This window comes from Rhinopithecus bieti, unplaced genomic scaffold (genome assembly GCF_001698545.2).
Source record: "Rhinopithecus bieti isolate Rb0 unplaced genomic scaffold, ASM169854v2 scaffold_62081, whole genome shotgun sequence".
Lineage (NCBI taxonomy): Eukaryota > Metazoa > Chordata > Mammalia > Primates > Cercopithecidae > Rhinopithecus > Rhinopithecus bieti.
In genome coordinates this window covers 201,225-228,720 of record NW_016823463.1, presented here as the reverse complement: position 1 = coordinate 228,720, position 27,496 = coordinate 201,225, and the positions used below count along the sequence as shown (strand labels likewise).

Sequence of the window (27,496 nt, the reverse complement as noted above, 5' to 3'; positions counted from 1 at the left end):
CATAGCACTCTCAGCCTAACGGACATTGAGAAAAGAGTCACTCATGACAGAGAACAGCTCCCAGGGAAATAAAAGCAAACTGACACTTTCCTAATGGCCCACTACAACCTGAGCGGCTTTATCCAGTTGGTGACAATTGTCACCAACACTTGTTCTGCCCTTGTCCCCATCTTCCCGAAGTGCTTCCAGGTTGTGAACACTTGAGCTTGTCTTTCCGCCTCCGTTTTACAGGGTCAGACTGTTGCCCGTATCAAAGGGAAATGAGAGAAAACACCAGCCGGCCAATCCTGCTGCTTATAACCAGCAACAGTAAACATTCTGATAGATAAAACGTTTAAACATTTGCCTAAAATGAGTGATGTGCGGGCTTCCGTTTGTTTTTTTCTGTTTTAGTTTTTCAAACCATGCCATCATTTTGTGTTGTGACCAAAAGACACTGTGATCTGTGACCACTTCATGAATATTTCTGAAAATGTTTACATTTGTCAACAATTCACTTGAATTCAGCATTTCCCAAAGGCTGTTTTGTGAAACGCGGGGCAGATATATACCCTAGAGCTACAGAACATTCCTCGTCAAGCGTGCTGGAAAATGCTGGCTATCAGAGACCACCCCACCCTGAAGAGATCACACAGCCCATGAGCATGTTCAGTTTCGCAGGAGAGACGCTTGCTTAATTTTGCTTAATTCCCACATTTTCCATGCATATTTGGCCATAGGCTTTTTTTTGCGTAACATCTATGAGTATGTTTCACACATGCCTTAGGGAGACTCAGCTTCCCATCACATAGTGAAGGACGACGCATTGTCGTTATCTGCGGTCTCACTGGTCTGCCGAGAAATGTTTTCTGAGTACCTCCCGGCACAGGAGAAGCCCGAGGACTTGTACTTCCTTCTCACACACCACAGGTCCTTCATGATCTTCAGAAAGTAGTTTCTGAACTTCTGCCCAATAAAAGCATAGAGCACAGGGTTCAGGCAGCAGTGCAGGAAAGCCAGGACTTCTGTGACAGTTCTTGTATAGCCAAGTCGCTTTTCGTTCTGGCAGGATCGGTTCATATTACCCAAATTTGCAGCCGTCACAAGCAGGACCATGTTATGAGGAATCTGACAAGCCAGAAACACAAGCACCACTGCTATGATTACACGGATGGCTTTGTGCCTTTTAGAATTCTGAGCTTGCACCAAGGTTTTGACAATGAACATGTAACAAAATATCATGAACATCAAAGGGATAAAGAAACCGAAGAGTAGCTCAAGCCCCAACATCAGCAGCTTCCACCTGATGGGCTCCGAGACGGTCTGGTACTTGGGTTCACAGACATCGCTGCCTTGGATGGTGTATTTCTGGTTGAAGATAAAAGTTGAGCTGGAGATGATGACTGACACTCCCCACACAATAAGGCAGATGACTTTGCTGCGCAGCAGCGTTCTGTATCGGAGCCGGAACGACTTCGTGGCCTGTACAATGGCGATGTACCGGTCCATGCTAATGCAAGTCAGGAGCAGCATCCCGCAGTTAAAGTTGATGGCATAGATGCCTTTCATCAACTTGCACGTGGCATTGCTGAAAACCCACGCACCGGTGGCGTGACTCACTGCCCAGAATGGGAGAGTAAGAACAAAGAGGATGTCTGCAATGGCCATGTTCAACAGATAGACGTCTGTCATAGACCTGGCCTTCTTATAAAAAGCAAAAGTGATCACCACCAGAATATTCCCCAGGAGGCCAAAGACACAGATCAAGGAGTAGGCAATCGGTACAAATAGCCTGGCGAACTGCCTGACCTCCTTCAAGGAGCACAGTAACATTTCAGAATCAACTGAGTAATATGAAGTATTGACTGACACAAAATAATCTTCACTGGAGTCGAAAACATCGCTGAAATTCATTGATTCCTGGAAAGGAAACAAAGACAGAGTTAGCAGCAGTGCAATGTTCAAGTAGCCACAAAGAACCCAAATTATACTCCTTGCCAAAAATAAAGAGCTTACCCCGCTCATTGTGGGCAAAAAAATGCAGGCTGGATGTAGAAAAAGGAGGGTATGGTTCAGGCCCTTCAGCTCACAGGCAGTGGTAGCAGGAAAGTGGAATTGATTCTAGGAAGGAAAGAAGGCAGAAGGCACTACAGTTAACACAGGTATCCCTGGAGAGCCAGACACTTAAGTGACCAGCATTCCATCTCATATGAACAGAGTGCACAGCACACTATTTTACATACAAATATTTATTGAGAATAGGCATCAACAACCTCTTTCTGTAAAGGGCCAGAGAGTACATATTTTAGGCTTTGCAGGCCATTTGGTCTCTGTCACAGCTCCTCAAATCTGCCTTTGGAGCTTGAAAGCATCTACGATTACATAACTGAACTGGCCTCGCCGGGCTCGGTTGGCTAGAGGCTATAATTTGCCAACCCTTTATCTACAGTTTAAATAAGGTGCTCTCAGAAATCCACAAGTTTGATCTACACAAAAATCTTTATGCAAAATTTAAAAACATTCAACAAATAGAAGTGTGAATGTGCATAGAAAATGTATAATTCATAGTCCTGGGCTTTCAATCGTTCACAATATATGTCAGTGATGTTCACCCCAGTGGGCATCTGAGAATCTCCAGTAGAATTTAAAGTTTGACTATGAGTGCCGTTCTCAAGACACACTGAACAAGCTGCTCCAGCCTGGGAAGGTGCTGGAGAGGAATGCACCTGCTTCTCCACAGCCGCAGACCTTTCCAGTAGACATTCCAGGTCACAAGCATGAATCTGCTGTGGCAGAGGCATCCTAATTATCAGAAATCCAAGTGCCGGAGGAAAGGTGGAGGCTGGCACAGTTAGGAAAGGCTTCCTGGAGGAGGAGGCTCCAATCAGGGTCCTTGGAGAATGGCGAGGCTGGGGGCCAGTGATTGACAGAGAAGGGCCATGTCCTTCAGGTGACCAGCTCATCTCAGACCGAAGAGCAGTCCTGAGTCATGACCCCTTTATGTCTGTGAAACAGCTGAGCAACTAGCCTGGCCGAATCAACTGGATTGTTAGGGAACAATGGAGTATACGATGTGCTGGGAACAACAACAGTGGCAGTGCGTGGGTCCATATGGAGGATGCCACGTGCCGGCAATGCCAGCAGTGGCCGTGCATGGGTCCAGGTTGAAGAAGTTTAGCAGGAGACCAGGAAGAGCTGGAGCGGTTGTGGAGGGCCTGAGGACGAAGGGCTTTGAAATCCACCATTTGAAGCAAACTTAAAAAGAAAGAAAAACTCTTCGCCGTTCTCAGGCTCACTCCTGCTTTCCAGCACTGTCCCTCGTCCTGTTTATTAACACCCCCTGGACACCCCCCAGTAACATCCATGGCCTGAAATGCTCTGATATTAATGTTGGATGTGCTTCCCAGCCAATCGCCCATCTTCCTCCTCTTTTCCCTGCTCTCGCACCACGTGGGCCTGGCCACGCCAAGCAGGAGCAGCTAGGGAAGCACAGCCCAAGGTGCACAGGCGGAGAAGGTAGAACTCCCCTCCTCGCCCCCACACTGTACCATATCAGTCCTCACTTACGAGTCCACATGGATACTGACCTTTTGGAGAGGAAGCCCATGTAACACAAAGTTCACCCTAAATTATTTTCCAAACCTATTTCTTCCATAATTTTGATTCTCATTTCATTGTTTACTCCACCCCATTCCTTCCCTGGTGCCTGGAGTCACAACTCAGAGATCAATTCTTCACTGCCCCTCAGTCACTGCTTTGGACCTAAAAAGCTGGAGGAAGGCATGGAGTCACCTCTGCACTTTTGTAATCCCAACAGGTATACAGTTAAGTGCTTTAGAGTATGCAGAAGAAGCATAATATAGACCCCTGTGTTGCAAAAGCACGTGAAGCGATAATCATATCAATCCCAAGAAGCACAGCAATCAGAACACCACTGCTAAACCTCAGCTTCCAGCCACAGTGGATTAACAGAGACCAAAGGCACCCCGCTGCATTAAACAACCAGAAAAACCTGCAAAATGTAACAACAATTTTCAGACCTTGGCACTGGGCATCACGAGATTATGGCTCCTGGCAGGAGGAAACCAAATACAGTGAGAAATGGTACACGTTCTTTCTAAGCTGCAGAGCATGGCAGGGGTGGAGGGCATGGGAGGTGAAATATACAATATGCAAAATAAAATACACCAATTGGAGTTAGCATTTGGATGTTAAAACTATATATATACACACATATATCATATATAATGTATGTAATAGTATCAATAATTATATATATAATTGTATCATAAAATGTAAAATAGTTATGGATAGATCTAACAAAATTTATGAGAGATTCATATGCTAAAAACTACAAAACATTGTTGGGAGAAATTGAATAAGACCTAAATTAATGGAGAAATTTATCATGTTCAATTTTCAATGACTCATTTCATGTTCAAATTTATCAATGATTCAATTTCAAGATATCATTTCTCCCCAAATCGATCTGTAGATACAACATAAACTAAATCAAAATTATGGTAGGGTTTTTTTTTAAGAAATTGACAGGCCAATTCCAAAATTTATATAGGAATTCAAGGAAATTAAAATAGTGAAAACAATATTTTGAAAAAGATAAAAAAATTGGAGGACTCACACTACCCAATCTCAAAGCTGACAAGGAAGCTACACTAAGTGTGACAGTGTTGGATTTCTGAAAGGACAGATACATAAATCGGTGGAACAGAACAGAGTCCAGACATAGACCCACATATAGATGGCAGACTGATTTTTAACTTAGGTGCCAAGGTAACTCCATGGGAAAAGAACAGTCTTCAATAACTGGTCCTGGAATGACATGAACAAAAAGTTGATCCTTACTGCTTATCTCACACCATTTGCAAAAGGTAACTCAAGTGAGTTATAAATCTAAATGTGAGCGCTAAAGCATAAAACATCTGGAAGGAAAAACGGGAGAAAATCTTTGTGAACCTGGAAAAAGAAATTTCTTATATAAATTGCAAACAGAATGAACTGTAAAAACATTGATAAATTGTACTTGATTGTACAAAATGTAAAGTTCCTGCTGTTTGAAAGACACTCAAGAAAATGAAAAAAATATATATTGAATACAAAAAAGTATTTTAAAACTTATGTCTGATAATAAGTTATATCCAGAATATACAAATAATTTTACAACTCCCTATCAAAAACATAAACAAGTCAATAAGAAACAGGGGGAAATGTGAACAGGCAATTCACCAAAGAAAATACATGGATGGCAAATACACACACAAAAAAGACGCTCAATGCCATTAATCATAAGGAAAATGCAAATTAAAACCACAATGAAGGCTGGGCGCAGTGGCTCAGGACTGTAATCCCAGCAATTTGGGAGGCCGAGGTAGATGGACCACTTAAGTCCAGGAGTTCGAGACCAGTCTGGCCAACATGGTGAAACCCCATCTTTACTAAAAATACAAAAATTAGCCAGGTGTGATGGCATGCACCTGTAATCCCAGCTACTCAGGAGGCTGAGGCAGGAGAATCACTTGAACCCAGGAGGCAGAGGTTGCAGTGAGCTGAGATCACACCACTGCAGTCCAGCCTGGGTGACAGAGAGAGACTCCATCTGAAACACATACACACACAGAGAGAGAGAGAGAGAGAGAGAGAGAGAGAGAGAGAGAGAGAGAGATCCCATTTCACACCTACTGGAAGGACTGCGATTAAACAGGGGGCAGGAAGCTGGGAGAGGACATGGTGCATCTGGGGCTCTCACATTTTGTTGGTGGGACTGCAAGATCACACAGCCACTCCAAGGAGACAGTGGGGTCCTTTCTTGCACAGCTGAACATGCATCCACCATAGGAACCTGCAACCAACTCCTACATGTCTACCCAAGAGACATGGGAGGATTAACACTGGAACATTCCCAGCAGGTTTATTCTTAACCGTCCCAAACTGAAAAAGACCCAAATGTCTGTCAACTGGTGAGCAGATGACCAAGTTGAAGTGTATCCATACAATAGAATATACTACTCAACCATGAAAAGGAACGGGGGACTAATGCATGCTCCAATGGGGGTGACTCAAAACCTTCGCTTGGTAACAAATCCAGACAGAAGAGACCATGCACTGCACCATTCAATCCCTAAAATTTCTAGAAAAGATAAAATAACAGTGGCAGGAATGAAATCAGGGATTGTCATCGGGACGGGAAGAAGGGATTGGCTGGGGTTGGGCGGCACAAGGGGCTTTTATGGGGGCAGAAATGTCCTCTGTCCTGATTGTGGGGGTGGCACATGGCTGTGTGCCCTTGTCAAGACATGTTGAATTGTACCCTTCAATCGGTGACATTTATTGCATATAAATTAGCCTCAATAAAGTTAATTTAAAAATGCCTGCATACTCTTCCATGCAAATGTGTTGGAACAGACCGTGCCATAAACAGTCAAAGCAAGGATCTGCTGCTGAGCACTGAGGGCTTATGGGAGGTTCTGGGGCAAGAAGAGCTTTTGGGGACTCCTTAAGGACTGAGGTGAGGACGGTGGGAAGGAGTGGGCAGTGTGGGTGGAAGGCAGGGGCTTGGGGACAGCAGGGGAGACCTGGAGAACAAGGGAGCAGGGGCTGTGGGAAGCAGCCGCTGGAGGTTGGACAGATGCCAGGCCAAGGCGGGGTCAGTGGTACAGGCTCCCAGGTGAGTGGGGCTGGGACGGGACAGGAGGGAGTGACCTCCCCATCACGTGGAGGCTGAGTTGATGATGACGGGAAGGGCAGCAGGGGCCAAAAAGAGAGGGACGACCCAGCACGCCATGCACTCAATACTCAACGGGGCCCCCATTTAAGGTAAATATTTGTTTAACGGCACCGTGACACACAGTATTTTCTGAATTTAAGTTTAACTCTGTTCAACAAATGTTTATGAACTGTCTACTGAGGAGAGGCATTGAAGCACAGAGATGAATCACACATACTTGAGCTTCAAAAGGTTGCCGGGTAAACAAATAATTACAAAACAGTGCCAGGCTAGAATAGAAAGCCAGCATGGGGAAGCCTGTGTGATGGAGCCCTGTCAGCAGAAGGAGTCGGGACGGGGCCCAGAGAGAGGGGATCCAGAGGGATAGGGGTCCCAGAAGGAGGGGTCCCAAAGGGAGGGGGTCCAGAGGGAAGGGGAGTCCTAGAGGGAGAGGTCCCAGAGGGAGGGAGTCAGAGGGAGGGTGGTCCCAGAGGGAGGAGTCCCGGAGGCCGGGGGACCCGGAGGGAGGGTCCCTGAGAGAAGGAGGCCCGGAGGGAGCCAGATACACAGACCACAGGGCAGGAAGTTCCCAGCAGAGATATGAGAAGCTGGCCTACTCTGTCCTGTTCATAAGGCACTACTTTAATTTCCTTTCATTTATTCTCATTTCAGAATAAGTCAATGAACCAAAATTTATAAATTCCGTATCTCTTAGGATGGTGTTATGCACCTGTTAGGTATAAACAATGTACAATTCTAGATAATGACAAATTTAATGTTACTGTGGTTAAGAATCAGGATTCTCAATGAAAAAGACGGTTGTCAAGTTTACTTGTATGCCAGCCACAGTCATTGAAAATGATTCGGCCTGTGCCTGCCCCAACCCACCGTTTTCACAGGAAAAATTGTGTGAATTGTTTTAAGGAAATTGTGTGGGTGACAGATCGGCATGGGTGTCACCTCAACATGTAAAGAATCCTGTTCACAACTTGCTCCATCGTCTCAAATCTCAGGCAGCAGTCACCAGCAGCTTGGAGAAACAGGCTGCAGATTTCCTATTAAGGAAACTTTGATGGTGAAGACAGTAAGAAATTTTTTTAGTAGATATTTATGTTCCTTCTTTAATGAACTGACAACAAGATACCCTGTTATCTACCAGTGGCAGATGAGAGATGCAGGGAAATGTGCTAAGTCCTGGTGAACCAGTGAACCCACCCTTGCAAAGCAGCCAACTGCAGCACATCTCATGCTGTCTCTTTGAGGTTCAGCACTTCCTATCTCACACGTGGTCCCCATGATGACCATTCTCACCAGATCTCACTGTGATGTCATTAAATCACATGTAAAATACATTCAGCTCAACTGATTCTTAAAGTGTAATTTTCTTGTCTTTGGAATTTAGATATTTCCCAAACAAGTGGGCAGAGAAATACTTCTAGAGCTTCTGTAGGACATACTGTTCTTTGCAGGAGTTTCAGGGGCTCTAAGGAAAAGTCATCTAATGACACACTTTAGAAATGTCATTTGACTCAATTTGTTTTTGCAGTTGAGAGGCTTCTTTTCCAATATTCAGCTGCCTCAAGTAAAATGTCGATTATTGCTGTCCCAGTAACTCATTGGCACCCCCCATCTGAAGGTTAGCCTCTCACAGGACTTGTGAATCCTTTCGGGCCCCTGGGGTACCCTGCAGGGCACGTACACTACAGCATGACACCAAATGAGAGACTCATCATGTCACATCCCCTGAGTGTCTCCTTCACCAGGAAGGTATGCCTCGTTGGCTGAGCTTTATCACATCTTCTGAAAACAAGAGAAAGCAGAATTTCTTGATTCCTGTTTTGCACCTCTCTACTCTTTTTTTTTTTTTTTTTTTTTTTTTTTAATCATTTCAAAGATATTCAGAGAATGTTGCAGTGAAGTTGTCTGACTCCAGTGAATGGTGCCTGTGAAGTCCAGGAGCACAGAGCTGGAGCAAGGAAGCTCAAAACCCATTTGCAGAGAGAAAGAAGACGAATGCCTCCGACTGAGGTAAAATGCTGGGTGTTGTTGGTTCCCAGCAGGGTGCTGAGGGCATTCTAAGCCAGTGCAGGAGCGTCTGGTTTGGAAGTGGTGAGCCCTTGGGGGTCCGCGTGGGTTTGGTGATACTCAGTCTTCTCACACTGATTTCCAAGCCGTGGTGGTCACAGTCACTAAACTGCAGATCAGGGAGGTGTTACAGACATTGAACACTTACGATAAAATCTGAAACTTAGAAGCAATCAAGAAGAGGAACCATGATCCAGGTGCAAGTACAATTAGGTGGCATGCTAGGTGTCTGGACAATCGGCTCTGTGATACCACTTTGCTGGCAGGCTGGCACAAGGCCCTACTGACATTGCACTGATCTCAGCCTTCAGCTGTGTCCTGCCCATTGCTTCTATTGATGAGAGAAGCAAAAAGAGAGGAGGCAAGTTCATTAGGTCTAAAAACGTCAAGAAGCCTAAAAAGATAATTAATATATTGGATGACAGAATCAACATACAAATATTCTGGACAGAATCAAGCAATGGGTAAATCTAATGTGGTAAAATTCAGTAGGGAAAATAGAAGCTTCTCCACTTAGATTTACATAAGCAGGCTGGGTGCGTTGGCTCACACCTGTAATCCCAGCACTTTGGGAGGCCAAGGCAGGCGGATCACTTGAGGTCAGGAGTTTGAGACCAGCATGGCCAACATGGTGAAACCCTGTCTCTACCAAAAATATAAAAAAATAGCTAGGTGTGGTGGTGCACGCCTGTAATCCCAGCTACTCAGGAGGCTGAAGCAAGAGAATCACTTGAACCCGGGAGACGGAGTTGCAAAGAGCTGAGATCGTGCCACTGCACTCCAGCCTGAGCGACAGAGCTAGACTCCTTATCAGAAATAAAAAATAAAAATACAAAAATAAATAAGCAACTACACAGATATAAAATGAAAATGCAGCAGCAGCAAAAGTCTTAAGAATTTTATTTGCTAGTAAGCTCACCAAGAGATTGGTGAATCAGTACTGTGTGGCCACAGACATGCAGCCAGCCGGAAAGCCAGCCAGCTCTGCTCATCTCTGGATACTCTCCTCCCTGGTCACTAAGGCTTTCCCACCCAATAATAGATACAGAGTGCGGAGGCTCCTAACACAGGGGACAGCACTTGTTGGCAGAATCATGGCCCCATGTCACGCTTGTGGTTAGCAGAATCATGGCCCCATGCCCAGGCCCTGACGCAGGCACCAGAACCTCTACATGTGTTGCCTTACACAGCAAAAGGGACTTTGCATGCAATGAAGCTAAAGATCTAAGGGCCTGGAGGTAGGCAGAGATCATGCTGGATTATCTCGTTGGACCCACTGCAATCATGAGTCCCTAGAGGTGAAGAGTCCTTCTCTCCGGAGATGGGAGAAGAAAAGATTCAGAGGTGAGAGTTGCAGACAGAAGAGGGGACCACAAGCTGAGCCATGTGGTTGCCCCGAGAAGCTAAAAAGGCCCTCTGCTGACAGCCAAGAGTGAATATGAGGATCTCAGTCCTACAGTCACAAAGCATTGAACTCTGCCCATGATTGGATTGGGCGAGGACCAGATCTCCTTGTAAACATGCAAATAGTACTTACTAGGGGAAAGAAGCCTGGGAGCCCCTATCTAAAAGTGCAGAATAGCTGGACACAGTGGCTCGCACCTGTAATCCCAGAACGTTGGGAGGCTGAGGTGGGTGGATCACTTGAGGCCAGGAGTTCGAGAACAGCTCAGCCAACATGGGATGCATCTCTCTGCCTAGTGTTTTTGTTCTTGAATCATTAGTAAAGTTTGACATTAGGTAAGATCTATAGATCCTATGGATGTCTGCTTCAAAGATTCAAATCCTTGCATTAACACAATCTCTGTGTTATTCTAATGCACACTTCAATTTAGGAACTGTTGTTTCTTGGAGAATTCAAGCATCCAGCATCTAAAAGTGAGTTCCAAGAGATGCTCTGGGTAGAAAGAAGGGAGGGAGACAGACAGGGGTGGGAAATGATTTCTCTGTAGCTGGTATATTAAGACATAAATAAGATGCTAACTACATCCTTCCCTGGTTTATTCCTATTAGAGCTTGTTTATCAATGGTCCTTCAGAGCCCTGCTGGAATAACTCAGTATTTCCCAAACATTCTCACTCACAGAACCTTTTCAGTTCCTGTTCTTTGGAAACACTTTGGGAAATGTTTGAGGCCAGGAGTTCCAAGCTGCAGTGTGCGATCATCATGTCTGTGAATGGCCAGGGTACTCCAGCCTGGGCAACACAGCAAGACCTCATCTCTTTTAAAAAAGGTGGTTTATTTATATGATGATATAAATCATATAATCTGACTATATAATCTATATTATCACATATGTATGATTATATAAACCATATAATCAATAAGTTGACTGTATTAGTCTGTTCTGACGCTGCTAATAAAGACATACTTGAGACTGAGTAACTTATAAAGGAAAGAGGTTTAATTGACTCACAGTTCAGCATGGCTGGGAAGGCCTCAGGAAACTGACAATCACATCAGAAGGGGACGCAAACACATCCTTCTTCACATGATGGCAGGAAGGAGAAGAATGAGCCCAGCAAAGGGGGAAGCCCCCTGTGAAACCATCAGATCTCATGAGAACTCACTATCACGAGAACAGGATACCACCCCGTGATTCAATTATCTCCACCTGGTCGCTCCCATGACACGTGGGGATTATGGGAACTGCAATTCAAGATGAGATGGATGGGGACACAGCCAAAGCATAACACTGACCTAGAGGACTCTTCGTTCATTCATCCAAAGACAGGTCTGAGCAGCTCCTAGGGGCCAATCCCTGTTCGAGGCAACAACAGAGGGAAACGAGAAGATGGCTACATGCACCCACCACCTGACTGCAGCAGCTCACAGGCCCCCCAGGGCTGGCATCACCTGACCCAGGGAATGTGGCAAAGGGTGCCACCAAGGCAAACACAGGAGGAATCGTTAGACAGTGTGCTGGTCCCCACAGCAGCCTCTGAGTTGAAGTGCCTCCATTCCCCTAGCAATTGCATGAAACAAAATCGTGCAGGCCTCACATCTGATTGATTCTCTTCTCATTGTGGACATATGTTAGACTTAGAAATAAACTTGTCTTAAAAGATATTTTAATGGCTTTTTCTCCCCTTACTTAGAGGCAAATAATGATAAGCTATACTTTAATAGGCATTTTGTATTTTAGGCTTGAAATCATATAAATAAACCACGTTTTTTTAGAGATGGAGTCTTGCTATGTTGCCCAGGCTATAGTGCAGTGACCATTCACAGGCACGATAATAGCACACTGCAGCCTCAAACTCCTGGCCTCTAGCTATCCTACCACCTCAGCCTCTAGAGTAGCTGGGACAACAAGCCACCACCCTGCTCATTTACATGAAATGCAAATGTACTAACATCTCATGAAGATTAAATATATGCACATGGTAAGTAATAACTTAGCCTCTGAATTTCAATTTTAACGCTTCAAAGATCTTGTTATCACACATTTTAAAAGTGTTACTTTAGGAAAACTTAATTCCAGAATAATATTTCTAACATAGCATTTAAAAGGTTACTTCAATTTTATTGCAATAAAGTAATGTGGCTTCCTAGTACAATTTTTATTATGTATAATATGCAAGAGAGTATCTCAGAAAGCAATCATTAATTTATTAGTTCATTTAGAAATGAAAAGAATACCTAATTATACGTTCTGCTAAAAAGCAGAACCAGTGGAAAGAGGGAGGGGCCGCCCCCACCATAGGATTTAAGGCTGTGTTCAGTTCTCCAAACACAGCCACACTCATCTCCCCCTGGCCTTCCACGGTGCCTCTACCTTTTATGTTTTTGGACTTTGAGGGCATTGGGAGAGCTCTAATCACAGGCAAATGGCCCCAGAAGAGGTGGGTAGCCGCAGCCACACTCTCAGGGAGACCAGTACTGGGGCTGGCTCTGTGGTGGTAGCAAAGAGAGAGGGCCAGTGAGAGCTGTAGGGGGGGTGCTCCCCAACAGGAGCAGAGGTTGGGGGAACCAAGCAACAGACCGACTGCCATTGTTCATCCCTTTGGCCAATGACAGACTGTGCCCAAGAAAATTCAGTATGGGGAAAACGTTAGTAATAGTTATCAAAATATTACTGGTAATAAAAACTGTGTTAACTTATAATTTAAAAACATTTACTAACTAGCTTAACAATGTGCTAAAATTAAGTTGTCTGGCAGTTTTAAATTTGTGCTTACTTTCATAAAGAGTATTGGCCCTGCAAAACAAGGAGCAAGAACTAAATAAGAGTATGTGTGTATGTGTGCATATGTGTGTGTGTATGTGTGTGTGTATGTGTATATGCATGTGTGCATTTGTGCAGTGTGCATATGCCTGCATATATACATGTGTTTACATCATGTATGCATATATGCATGTGTGTATATAGATGTGTGCATGTGTGTATACAGGTGTATGTGTGTGTTTGCATGTGTGTGCATGGGCGTATATTGGTGCCTGCATGTATACATACATGTGTGTATACATGCATGTGTGTGCAGTATGTGTATAACTCTGTGTGTGAACATATGGATGTGAGTGTATGTATATATGCACGCATATGTGTATGTGTGTGTTTGTGTGTGTGTGTGCATATGCTGTAAATTAAGTTCTAGTTACCTGCTGGGCATTAAAATCACTGGTTTACAGCTGTTTATCGCTTTTAACCTCACAAAACCCTTTAAGGTAGACATCATACCCATTTTACAGATAGTGAGCCTGTAGCTTCTCTAGGACTGTGAGCACTGGTGAGACTTTCATTATTGTCTCTTACCCGCCTTTCTAATTCACTTTGCCACCAGCAGGTCTTAGTGAAATGCCACAGAATTCCCACAAGATCTTAAATAATGTATTTATTTTAAAACATCTTATTGATATCAGAGTTTCACAAACTATAATGGTAGGTGTTCAATACATGTATGTTCTCTAAGTTTATCTGAATCACGGGCACACCACATTTTATACTTTTTTAGATAAGCACCAGTGGAGCTGAAACTCTAGACTGGCTTCCTTCTGCTTTTGAATGAGGGTGGCTAAGCAGGAGACCAGGAGGTTTGATTTTTTTTTTTGTTTTCCCCCGGTAATTTGTTTATTAAGCTTCTGTAGGTTTTTTTTTTTTTCAGTTCCTTTTATTTATTTGGAAGTTTGCTTTTATGTTTTCTGTTTCATTTGTAGAAATTACATCTTTAAGCATTTAAAGAATAGCTTTAGTTATGGCCTTGCATTTTTGTTTTTCTTTGTAACGCTGATCTCTATTATATCTATGCCTTGCTGCTAAGTGGACTTTGGAGCTGATCTCCAGCTGGAGTGCAGTGGTGTGATCTCGGCTCACTGCAACCTCCGCCTCCCAAGTTCCAGTGATTCTCCTGCCTCAGCCTCCCGAGTAACTGGGATTACAGGCACACGCCACAATGTCTGGCTAATTTTTGTATTTTTAGTAGAGACGGGGTTTCACCATGTTGGCCAGGCTGTTCTCAAACTGCTGACCTCAGGTGATCCACTCAGCTCGGCCTCCCAAAGTGCTGGGATTACAGGTGTGAGCCACTGCACCTAGCCTGGCTCCTTTTAATGTCACTGTGTATTATTTTCTGGTCATAAGATACTGGCTTCATAATCACAGTGGCATTGGCAGCCCTCATGAGAGCTTTGCAACTGAGACTTGTTGAAATTTCCACCTTTTCAGTTTCTCTTAACCACCCTCACAAACTCCTTCCTGCTCGATCTTAGGCTGCCTTGGCTGCCCACTCATCAGCCTTCATTGCATAAATGACTTACTGCCTCCAAAATATTTCTTAGCTTAATTTTTTGTTTTCCAAAATCTTTTAGCGTATTAGATCAAGTAAAGAATCACATTCCTCTCCAGACTGATGCCCTGAGGATATCTCCTGTATGAGGAGCAAGTACCCAGATCATCACCCAAGCTCCTGTGCAGGGAGCGAGTATGAAATCCCTTACTATCCACTTAGAGGAAAAGTGGGCTTCCTAAAACCGCAAAGTCAATGCTTCCAGGAAAGGAGGTCTGCATCATTAAGCATAAACACGGCCAATATGCCAGCATTCTGGAAGATTAATGGGTAAAACAGTCCCATTCCTATCAGACTAGGGGATCAAAGAAGTTACATTTTTGAAAGAAAAGTTTCAGGGGCCTTGGCATGCTCACCTCACGCAGTACTCTGATCCACTCCCTTCAGCCTCACTCCGAGCCCCACAATCTGATGACTCCAGGTCCCCAATGTGATGACCATCTGTCAATAAGATGCAGCTTCTAGCGTTCATTAAGAAAAAAGCTGTGAGCTACTAGAATTGCCCAAAAGCAAGTTCTGGATTGCCACTTCCTATTGAAAAGTAACGCCTATTTGCCCAAATGCGAATGGTTAACCATGTATATCCTGTAGGGTATTGAGTAATCGTAGGATCCCTGAAATCAAAGTCCAACCCATGGTAAAGTGGTAAGAAAGAGGGAGGCGTTGTAGCTCCCCAGAGGAAGACAGCCTTTGTGTGGTTTTCAATTTGCAGCAATGAGTTTGTACCCAAACTTTCATACTCCTTTACCTGATTATCTCCTGGAAGCAAGGAGTGTCTGCAAGCCGACTGGGAAGATTCGGGAATGTTTGGAAGAGGCCGTGTGAGTTAAAGAGCTGGGTCGGGAGCACTTTTGTTTGGAGTCAGTCAGTCCTGGCTCCACCTCGAAAGCTGTGCAGCCACAGAAGGGCCACTGAGCCCCGGCAAGCCTCGGTTTCCTCTTTTAGAAGAAAGACCATGACAGCTCTAACCTCAGAAGGTTCCAAGAAATAGCCAGGCCCATCCACGGAAGCCCAGGAACAGCGCCTGGAGGAGAGTGGTTCTCCATGCATATCAGCTATTATTACCAGATACTTTGAGACCAGCAGATGAGCCCCTCAATCAAAAGCGGGACACCTAATCTTCATGTGGCACAGAGACATAATCTCTGAGTGACAATGGGGGTCACTGCCCCGTCATTAGACATATCAAGAAAAACAGCTGACGACAGTCACTCAGAAATTTATTTTTAGATGCAAGTGATTAAAACAATAGAAAAGAACCCATGAATCATAAGGTTATTTACACCTGGGTTGTTGTGAACCACATCTCAGGAAATAACAAAAGTTTTACAGACTAGAGGTTCATGATCAATTCGCAGCCAGGCTGATGGACTCACACTTTCTCCACCTCCCAGTGCACTGTGCCTCCCCACCCCAGGCTGCCCATGAGGCCCCACTGCCTGCTGCCCAGATCTGCTCTGTCTTGACCACACCTTATCCAGGTCTCTCCTTCCTGCAGAGCCCTGAGCTCCACGTCCCCAAGCCTGAGCGAGCCTGAGAAGCTGGAGTGCACCCCTTGTCATCTCTCCGGAGAGCCAGCTGGACACAGCAGGACCTGTGTTCTGCTCATCCCAACTCACTGGCCATTTTCCTGGGCTTGTACAGGGTCTCCTCCAAAGACCCTGCTGGCCCCGGTGGCTCCTCCTTACTGGATAAAAGAAGGGCCTTTTCTATTTGAAGCACCTGCAGACCCATAGTCATGGGGTCCTCTTGCTTCCATCATCCCTTTCCCTGACTTACAACAATCCTTCCAAACAAAGCCTCTCCTGACTAAGTCCTGGCTGTTTTCCTCTAACAGAGCTCACAACTTCCTTCACCCTGGGTGACCTGTCCCTCCTCCATCTGAGAGGAGCCCAGGAGCGCTGCGCCCCAGTAGTTCACCCCAACCCGAAACCTGCTGATTATTGGATGGAGAACAAAGCAAGACCCTCCCCTCTGATCTTCCAACCCCTCCCCTGCTACCTCAGCTCCATCCCCTTCTCCTCACTTCCAGCATCTCCCCTGAGGTTTCTGCTTCCTGTAGAAGGGCTGCCCATAGGAGAAAGAAACAGGCTGCCAGGGAACACACCCCCACTGCGTTCTCAGGTGCCCTCTAACACTGCCCTTGGATGGTCTTGCTTAGTGTGAAGGTAAGAAAGTAAGCCCTTTTATAGATGATTAGCCCTGGCAATGCCTGCCTGGAAAGAAAAGAAAGAAAATGAAAAACAGATTGGACTTTGCAGGAGACCAAAAATGAACATTAGTTAAGCAGAAATGTAACGTGTTGAACAAAACTGCGTTGTGTGGCCACACAGAGGGTGAGGGACCCAGGAGGCCCAATGACACCCCCTTCCTTGCAGAGCAGAGAGATTCACTGCCACTATGGGGGCCCCTTCAGTTAGACTGCACAGAGGCAGGGATCTGGAGGTCTCTAAGAGCGGCCTCCTCCCTGCGACACCCTCCCTGCCCCAGAAAGGAAGGCAGTGGATGGAGATTGGGACCCTGCTGCTGACTGGCTCCCAGCCTGGACCAGTTGCCTTTTCTTTGAGAGCTGAGGCAGATGCACCACGTGTCACTGACGTCTGCAATGCTTCTCATGTCCTTTACCCCATATTCCTTCTGTAGTTCCAAGTCAAATCCAAATTATATGTCACCCTGAGAAAGCTGAGACCCATTTGGTTTTTATCTCTCTAAAAATGTCCCCATATTAAAGATCCTCTTAGATCTCACTCTTATTGAAACTTCCTCAAGTTTAAAATCACACTGTTCATTTGCATAGACACTGTGAGGCACATGAAAGGCGAGGAACGTGGTTTACAGTCACATGTTTCATAACGATAATTTTCCAGACAGAAAATTCCACAGCAACGTCAAAAGTTCATTCCGAACAAAAGCCAGGGACAGTTTGGTAAATTCAGATAATAGTCATAAGGAGTTGCTTTAAAACTCACATTGAGGCATTTCTAGGAAAGCCATCTGCCTCTGGCTACAACCCTACAGAGGACACTGTGTATGGTTCAGAATGGGTCACCATGATCATTTCTCCTTGTGATTGCCTTTAATTCACAAACAGGCCCTGCACACACTGGAGGCCACAGCACACACACTGGAGGCCATGGCACACCACGTTGTGGACATTGGTCATCTGGGTGTCAGTCATCTTTTGAAATTATCAGCAAAGTTGAAAAGACAGTAAATGCTTTGTTAACCCCTAAAGTAACACTCTATACAGACTTTGAGGAAGTCAATGTGGTGAGCTGGTTGGGAATTCTTGCTGAGATACCAGGCAACAGCAGTGTCCCACGTGCCAGCCACATGGGGGAGCCCCCCAGCCCAGTCGAGCCTTCAGATGACATGGCTCCCACCCATTCTCTGATGGTACCTACAGTGGGGGCCCCAACTGAGAAGCACTCAGCCGAGCCCAGTTGACCCCCAGAGCCACAAGACATTGTAAATAAATCACTGTTAAAACCACCGTGACTCAAGGTGGTGGCTAAGCAACAATGGATAAGCGGGGCAGCTTTCTACTCTCATTGTGTGCACAAAACTTCTGAAGTAATGAACATGTTTTTAAAAAAAAAAACAAATTAAAATAAAAGCCTCATTTGTTTGTTTTTAAAAACCCTCCCCAGGAAAGACTAGAGTGAGCACAGGTGCTGGGAGTGGAGGGACAGGAAGAAGAAATCTACAACAGTGACAGCGGGCAGGCAGCCACAGGCTCACACACATTGCAGATCACCGAGCCCAGCAGTGCTTGGATCTGTGTTATGTGGTTTGGATTTATATCTTTTTCTCAACAATAAAGTAAAAAAAGGCTACTTAACAAATTATGTCAGCAAATTATCTAGTAGGGACAAAAACACATTTTATAGGAGGAAGTACAAGCTGTGCTGACACCTTGAATTTTGGAGTTTACAAAGATGTCAAAAGGTGTATCCTTCAATGCTCACTGCATATGCTAATACATTCGGGCCTGGGGAGACACTCTGTGTTATTCTACCCCACAAAGTAGCTGACCTGAAAATTACTCTCCCAAATAGCCAGGAGAACACCTGTTATAAATTATTTTTCAGATACAAATCATTTTTTCACATAATTACTGCATGTAGCACACAAGGTACAGAAATAGTTAAAAGTGTGCCATTTACTTCCCACCTTTCAGGAGTTCATGTTGTTGGAAAGTTGAGGCCTAAATACATGACAATACAAGCAAGATGTGATGCACAGAGAGTCTGTGTGTGATGGATCCGTGAAGAAATGCCACTGGGAGAGTCCAGTTCACAGGAGGGAGCACACAGGAGCCCCTTCAGCTCCAGCCTCCTGGACTTCAGGCTCTTTGTGAAGGGCTGGTACTCAACCAGGAAGGTGACTCGGATCTGACCAGGTAGGCAGGGGGAGGAAGGCAATTTGGGGACAAACAGCATGAGCCTGGGTGGGGAGGCAGAAAGGCACCAAGGTGGAGAGCAGTGAGGACAGGTGGGGGCACCAGCCCTCAGTGGGGAGCCAGGGAGGGTGACTGCAGGACCAGAATGCTGGCGACAATGCAAAGACACAGATGTCCGTGGGCCGTAGAGGGACGGGGAGCAAGTTTACAGTAGGGAGAAGAGCAGGGCACAGGGCAGGTTCACCCTCCTCCTGGCGGCAGCCCTGCCCAACATCACAGAGCAGGGAAGGGAGCCGGGACCACGGGCGTCCAACACGTGGGGCTGACCCTCGCCATTTCACCTGTTCGGTTTCATTAATCCTCCCTACAGGCCCAGGGGCCCTGAGCTTGTCATAGTCCTCCCTAAGTGACAGATGAGAAAACTGAAACTCGGAGGAGAAACACAGCTTCTTGAAGTTCATACGCCAATAAGTTGAGCAGCCAATCTCAAAGCCATGTCATCTGATCCGAAAGTTCATACCTTTCTGGGATACATGTGAAGAGAAAATGATTTGGGTAGATGTTTTGGAAAATATCAGTAAGGAACAAGCAGAAGGGGAATCCAAATGATGCCAAATTTTACATCGGGACAGATATGTGGAAATCAAACTGAAAACTTACTTTTTGTTTACTAATTTATTTCTACACAGAAGAACAGTTACAGAAACTGGTCTAAGAGGGAAGAAAACGGATGTCATTTGAAGTACCTGGAATGTGAAGAGATTGATGTCTCGTATAACTGAAAATTCTTGGAGATTCTTGACATGACTTTAGATTCATGTCAAGAATCGAAAGTCACTTTTCAGGTTAACCTCTAGATGTCTGTCTCCTAATCAATGCATAAGGATTTTAGATTTGTAAATGATTTATGCGAAGATCAAGGACAAAGTTTAAGCTTCACACGGCATTAGGTGCACAGTGACAGCTTTGTGACGATGATGATTGTGGTGGTGGTGGAGATGGGGGTGGAAGTTACCACTACTGTGTCATAAAGAGGGGCTTAGCAAGAGATGCAGGGACAGTCTCGCATGGAGAGGTTGTAATGAAACTCAGAGATGCAGATGCAACCGCTGGGAAGTTGGGCTCATGTTTACAAAGCAGAAGGACAGATTGAAGTTGGAAAAGAGACACTTCAGAAGCGGCCAGAGGATAGGTCCTAAAATATCAGTACAGTGTCTTTAAAGAAAAAAAAAAAAAAACCCTACAGAGTGAAGAATTTGAGGACTGAAAACTGACCTGTGTGTTTCATCACTACTGTTCTCAGTGCTCTTTGAGACAAAATCTCTTTAAGAATGTCCGAGTGAAAGCTTAACTAAAGGGTTTAAGAAGGAAGAATACATTGAAGGAATAGAGACCACAGGGGTGGAAAATGTTTAAGGACTGACAGGGAGACTCAAAAAAGAGAACAGAGGTATGGTGAGGAGCAAACACAGGTGAAACGTTATTTCGTTAACTGTGAAAACAAGCAGGTAACGCCTTCCATTTCCCTCAACCCAGATCTCTCCAACACTCTTCTGATGAAAGATGCAGCTGTGGTAGGCAGAGATGCAGAGGCAGTGGTGGGCAGGGATGCAGGGACTGTGGTGGGGAGGAATGTGGGGACGGTGGTGGGGAGGGATGCAGAGACTGGTGGGGAGGGATGAGGGGACTGTGGTGGGCAGAAATGCAGGGACTGTGGTAGGGAGGGATGTAGGGACTGTGGTGGGGAGGGATGTGGGGATGGTGGTAGGGAGGGATGCACAGACTGGTGGGGAGGGATGCGGGGACGGTGGTGGGGAGGGATGTGGGGACTGTGGTGGGGAGGGATGCAGGGACTGTGGTGGGTAGAAATTCAGGGACTGTGTTAGGGAGGGATGCAGAGACTGTGGTGGGGAGAGATCCAGGGACTGTGGCGAAGAGGGATGCGGGGACTGTGATGGGGAGGGATGCAGGGCCTGTGGTGGGCAGGGATAAAGAGGTTGTGGTGGGAGAGGGGATAAAGAGGCTGTGGTGGTCGGAGATGCAGCAGTATTCTCGGACACTTTCCATCTGAGCACCCAGAGCTCTGGTTTTCTAAGAAGGTTTTGTGCTCAGCCCTCGAGAACAGCGCAGAGGTGGACAGGAATCGGTGACAGATGATGGACAGCCCTCTGGCCACAGGAGGACAACAGGAGTCATCCTCCACCCACCACGGGAGGGTAGGGAACCCTCACCCATGGGACGGGTCAGCATCTCCTGCAGCATTATCCTCCTAGCTCTTCCTGTTGGACTCCCAGGATTAGGGGGCCAACCCTCCCAGTTTTCCAGAGACTTCCCGGAGAGTAGAAACGTCTGTGCTAAAATCAGGACAGTGCTGCCACAGCAGGAAGGCCAACTGCTCTGGGGCTAATAGAAGTGCAGGCGTCCAGGATTGGGAGGCGGTCGCCCTTCTCTTCTGCAATGGCTAGGATACCCCTGGGTGCCTCTCTGCTAACGGGTGGCATAGGCGTGAAGCCCGGACACCTGAGAAAGCAAGAGAGTCAGTGGAAATGAGGGGCGGCGTGGAGCGGGAGACCGCAGGAGCGGCTGCCGTTGGTGTGTGCAGGGTGCCTGCAGGGAGAAATAGCAGCTCTACTCTCAGTTGAAGCAAAAGAAAAACTCTGGCCAAAAGCCATGCAGGTGGGAGGAGGTGGCTTGGGCTGGGAGGAGGGAGGACACACTTCCCCGCATGGATCTGCTGCGCTGTGGGCTGAGACGAGGCCTCAGAGAAAGGCCCAGCTGCCTCTTGTGCCAAAGGAAAGGGTGTCAAGCCAGAAAGGTCAATTTGATCTAAAACAGAAAGCGTCCGGGGTGCTGGAGAGACAGAATTCCCAAGAGGGAGCGAGGACAGGCAGGCCCCTATGAAAGACTCCAGAGGCTCTGGAGAGTTCAGGGAGGAGACGGCGGCATAAGAAAGCGCTCCGTCCTGCTCCAGGACAACCTCGGGAATGTTCTCCAGAGACAGAGCGAGGAGTTCAGCTTTGTCTCTCATGATCTCTTCTGGCAGTGGGACCCTGGAGCTTTTCAAGAAAGGAGACACAACAACAACGCCCATCCACGCCTGCTGGTGTGCTCCCTCCTGGTGGCAGCTACGGCTTCAGAAATGAATTCCACCTAACCAGTACTCATTCGCTTTATAATGCCTGAGGATCTTTGAACTAGGAGGACAATGGGGAGCTCTTCGGAGCACCCTCCTTGAAAAATTTTCTTTGAGGTCTCAAATTTAAACTTCCAACCCTGACCATGACATTCTAGATACAGCCTCAGTTTTGCAAAATTTTAGCAATAAAAGTGAGAAACTGACACAAGTATGAGAAGAGACATGAAAATCATAATGGTGTTTGTATAAAGAGGTAGAAATATAAGAAAGGTAATAATTACAAATTTCTCTTTGTGCTTTCATTTAATAACAAAATAAGTTGGTTGTATAATGAAACCGAATTTCTAAGGAATGCAAAAGGACTAATTACAGTGACTATTATGGATATCACTAATTTTCACCGCTGGAAAAATAACACCTTCTAGATGTTTCCAGATACACTATCGTCTGAGTGCTGCCGTAGTCACAATTTCTTTCTGTGTTAGTTTCCAGAACAGTGTACAATACTATTTTGCTTCAAGTGAGATATAGAAAATGGGGAAAGACACTAGGTTTTGGACAAGGCACCCTGCTTAAACACCAGGAGTGTGGAAAAAGACTTATTGTTGAAATAACAAGACTTTATGATTAGTGAAATAGCTCTCAGCAGCTCTAAAACCGACTTCCAGCAGAATCAGGTTTCCTCTGACTTACTTAAAAATCTCGCAATCGTATTCCACAAAGTTTTGTTCGACTGCCAGAAAGGACAGGTCCACTCACAGAATGAGGACCGCAGAAAGCCTCCTTTGCCATTCTGCAACATCTAGAGCGTGCTGGGCACTGGGGACTGGCTGGCGCACTCTCTGACCCGCCAGCCAACTCCTGGGTGGACCAGTGAGACCCCCACCCAGCGTCTGAGGAGTGGGCAGCACAGCCCCCGTTAGCCCGCCGCTGTCTTGGCGACGTATGTGGGAGGAGACAGATTCTTTACAGAACCTGAAAAGACTCATTCTGACAAAAAGATCAAAGGAAAATGACTGATTTTATTACATAGTCATTTAATTACACTCACAAGGCTGATTTTTCGATTTACTAAAACATCTGTTTGTGTACCAGAAAGAAATCTGAAAGCCACATTCTTTTTAAGTTGGGGACCTCCTATCGAATGATCTTGCCGTTGGATAATCACACACATTTATGTATCTAAAGCCTCCTCCCTTGGATCTGTGAAGACATTCTCGCCTCCAGTCCTCACTGGACACAAATCTAAGGGCCGGGGCCTCCCCTGGGATTCACAGCGCTGCTCAGTGACCCAGATTCAGAGTGCTAATTTCCATTACTGTCTGCCGGGAACAGCCCCACTGACTTATAAACTGCTACAGAAATGAAAAAAGGTGACGTGTGCGCAGTGACATCAGAGCCACAGGCTGGTTACAGCCGCTGTCACAGCAAGCCTCGGCCAGGGAGCTCTGCACAGAGAAGAGGGCCCTGCTCATCTCCATGCCAGGGTTTGAAATTTAGGCCACTCAATGGCAGTAACCCCTCTGAAATATGAAGTGATGCCTCTGGACTGGGGTTTTCTATGCCTAGAGGAAGGATTTCCAAGTGCACTGTGCTAATGAATTGCTTCTCCTTGGGGTTCAAATGCAGGTTCTGATTGGGTAGACCAGGGCTGGGTCCTGCAGTCCTGTGATTCTGAACTCCTCTTGAGGTCTAGCACTGCTCAGAAGACCACCTCCCTCAGGACCAAGAGGGAGCTAGACCTTCTCAGCTAAGTCACGTGATTTATAACCCGTCAAACCTCCATCTCCACCAGCCCCTAGGATCTCAGGCAGCTGGTGTGGCAGGAGGTGGGGACGGCACAGGGAGGATGATGTCTTCATAACGTGAGCCTAATCAAGGGAAGGTGAGGAGGAAGAGACAGAAGCTGCCAGAGAGACCTCCCACACCCAGCTCTTGGTCTCTGGCGCGGGCTGCCGAAGGCCCTGCTTTGCATCTTTTTTTTTGTAGATGGAGTCTCACTCTGTTGCCCAGGCTGGAGTGCAGTGGCACAATCTCAGCTCACTGCAAGCTCTGCCTCCCGGGTTCACGCCATTCTCCTGCCTCAGCCTCCCGAGTAGCTGGGACTACAGGCGCCTGCCACCATGCCCAGCTAGTTTTTTGTATTTTTAGTAGAGACGGGGTTTCACCATGTTAGCAAGGATGGTCTCAATCTCCTGACCTCGTGATCCGCCTGCCTCGGCCTCCCAAACGCCTGGGATTACAGGCTTGAGCCACCACGCCTGGCCCCTGCTTTGCATCTTGATCCTGTCTGCTGCAATGCGGTTGTCAGAGCCCAGAGCCGCGTCTGTCACAGTTGTGTGATCTGGCCCCTACCCAGGTCATGGCTGGCCAGTCCACCCCACCCCGCCCTGACAACCTCTGCTCATAAGATCTCCTGTCTATTTTATCCTGGAACCTCTTCCTTGCCCTGCCCTTTCTCCTTTCTTTGTTCCATTTTCCCTTTCTTCATCTATCAATCTTCTCATTCTACCCCCCAAAATAGGAGCACTTTTAAAAGTAAAGAGGAATGCATGTCTTACCTAGATGCTCCCTCCTCTCTGACAGTCAACTGAACGCTGAAGGATGCACTGGCTGTTTACTGTATTTTACTCAGTAACACAGCAATGTCCAACCAACATTTTGGTCTTGGGGAAGCCTATTCCGAATTAACTTTCAACTGATCATTTTAAACATTTAAAACTTGGGACCTGATGGGTGAAAATATTGCTAAGACATATGATGAGATTCTGGCTGTCTCCAGGGGAGCTGGGCATTGTCCAACCCTGCCTGGGCCCCATTCGTGGAGCTGCTGGGGACGTGTGCTTTCTCATCTGCGGCAGCACACCAAGTTCCACGCTGAGATCCTTCCAATACTTGGAACTACAGTATCGGCTTCCACATTAAATGGGTTCATGTGAGGTCTACTGAGTTGCCCTCTCTGTGTTTTGGGGTTCTTCCAGCCCACCTCTTGACTGCACCTGGCCATCTGCAATTCCTCATCACTTCCAGCATGCCTCACTCCAGCAGGTGACATTCCCCCTGAATGTGCTGCTTCCAATAAGCTCCGGGCTGGGAAAGCAAACAGCCCCCCTTATCAGAACTGCACCTAAAATAGGAGCCAGTGTATGTGAATGTGCACCTGAGGGTCTCCCCTGGGAGAAAAGCACACCAGGTTTGGGTACAGGCTTTGTGGTATCTATTTTGGGGCAGAGTCTCTTTGGGTTCATTTCCTCTTTCTCAGGCTGCCTTAGAGGTTGATCTTATGAGATAGGAGAGCTCCAGGTAAGTCAGGCCTTAGAGGTTTCAGATGTTTAATTAGGGAAGACATAATGCAAAATTAAAGCAAGTGCCTCTGAGATGGTCACACAAATGGAATCGCAATATTGTTAAATGACATAAATACATTCACCCACAACACAGTGAAACTGATTGTCATTCGTTTATCACTTTCACTTGGGAGACAATGGTATCACTAGAACTCCTTCTGATGCATTGCAGCATCAAGAATTCTCTTGAAGCAGACCCATCCATGTATCCAGGGACACACGTTCCAGACACATCTGTGCATTCCATGGAGCTGGCTCTGGGCTTGTCTGTGTCCCCCCCACCTCACCCCTACCCCACCTTCGTCAACACGCTGTGGCTCTTTCCTCCTTCCTGGCCTGTCCTCCTCACCTGTGACGCTGCCTGCTGCCCTTGTTCATCCCAACCTCCCCGCACACAGCCAGCCCCTCCACCAATCCTCGTTCATGTTAGATCCACCAGCACCCCCTGTTCTGCAGCAGCCACAGCCCCCAGGGTGAGCTCAAAACCTAAGTTTGGGAGGCATGTTCCATTCTGGTTTGTGGGATCTGCATTTCTTCCTTATAGTTATGGTTCATAGAGATGACTGCTCTTTCAAAGGTGATTGTGGTCTATTAGATCATTTCCAATGTCTCTATACTTCTTTCTCTAGTGCTAGTCAAAAGTGACTTGCAGATGGTATGGAATGTCTTTGTGAGCTAGAAAGAACACAGACTAGGATCAGAAAAATCTGCCTCCCAACCCTCCATAGCCATCTTCTGGCTGTGTGACTTTACCTCCCTAACTCTTTAAAATAGCCCAACACCTACCTGCCAGGATTGTCTTCAGAATTACATAAAATAACACGTACCGAAGTCTCTGGAATAGAGCATGTCACATAATAGACTCAACAAAGGTTAGCATCTCTTCTTTCTTTTTGGCATGACTAAAGTAGCCTAAATTAATAAATATTCACAATGCATGACTTGATAACATAAACTTTTGTAATACTCTATTACCTCCAAAGCATAAAACAATTATTGAGACAAAAGAAATACAGTATTTTCTAAATTTCAAGACAAAAGTAAAAAACTTACCAATAAAGAAGAAGCTGTCTGTTCCACAAACCAGCAGCCACAGTTTTTTCTCTTAAATGTCAGACTTTGAAAAGGTTGAGATTTCTGTTCACCAGCGTATACATGCGGGCCCTCTCTTACTGATGACCACAGAGTCCTGGGGACCTTCCTGTGCTCCCAGCCCAGCTCTCCTCTCCGGCCGCACTGCTGCCTCCTTCACCCATACACTGGGTGGTGTGCTGGGCTGCCCTCCTCACCACAAGTTTTATTCCTCAGCACACACTTCAGATCACAGAAAGAAGACAAATAAGGTGGAGGAAGGAAGATGGGTTGATGTAACTAGGTCACTTGGTAATTTCAATTTCATATGTAAATTTTTCTTTGTTTCAGAATTATTGATCTGTGGAATATTTCTTGATTCTTCTTGGAAATTACAAATTAATTCAAATGATTGTAAAGTTCTCTGAAAGGCTCTACAGGTTTCTTAAGATAATTTAAAAAACCTGAAAATACCATATGACATATGCTTTATGAGTAAAGACACAGTGAATAGAGAATCAGCATCTCACCAATATCCCACTGCAGGTCAGTGGCAGCCACAAAAGAAGGCATACCCCAAGCGTAAAGGAGAGTTTCCACCCTCAAAATACTCATGTTGTTTTGTTAGCCATTTTCTACAATCTGTGGCCTCATGTCACAACTTAACTGATTTGACGACGCAGAAACCCCTGAGTTTCCATACTCCCAAGGCAACTGTCAGCCCTCCGTTTAAGAATAGCCTCGTAATTTGAGGGGAAATCTAGGTTACCTTCTCCACCTGGGTCTACCATAAACAAGCTATAAATCCCCTAAGGAAAGTCCAAAAATTGTCGCTTGATAGGTAAAGCCAACGGCTTCTGCAGGGACAGAAGTGAGAGTCTACAACTCCAGTTCGTCCACCCCTCTCCTTCCTTTTTCAAATGATTATAAATCACTTTTCAAATGATTATAAATAGCATTGTTAATTAA

The 27,496-nt window shown here is 46.0% G+C and overlaps 1 protein-coding gene across 2 annotated transcripts; it reads right to left on the bottom strand.

Annotated features, from left to right (window-relative positions):
- Window positions 1–58: 58 nt before the first annotated feature.
- CCR6 (C-C motif chemokine receptor 6) lies at window positions 59–26,771 on the bottom strand. Of its 2 annotated transcripts, none has more exons than XM_017861632.1 (3): window positions 26,510–26,771; window positions 1,996–2,100; window positions 59–1,899 (listed from the first exon to the last, which is right to left on the bottom strand). In XM_017861632.1, exons 2-3 carry the CDS (start codon window positions 2,002–2,004, stop codon window positions 784–786), a joined length of 1,125 nt encoding a protein of 374 aa, XP_017717121.1. In that variant the 5' UTR covers window positions 2,005–2,100; window positions 26,510–26,771; the 3' UTR covers window positions 59–783. The 2 variants fall into 2 exon arrangements, with proteins under 2 accessions (XP_017717121.1, XP_017717122.1); XM_017861633.1 differs by lacking the exon at window positions 26,510–26,771 and adding an exon at window positions 14,928–15,399.
- Between the last annotated feature and the right edge of the window lie 725 nt (window positions 26,772–27,496).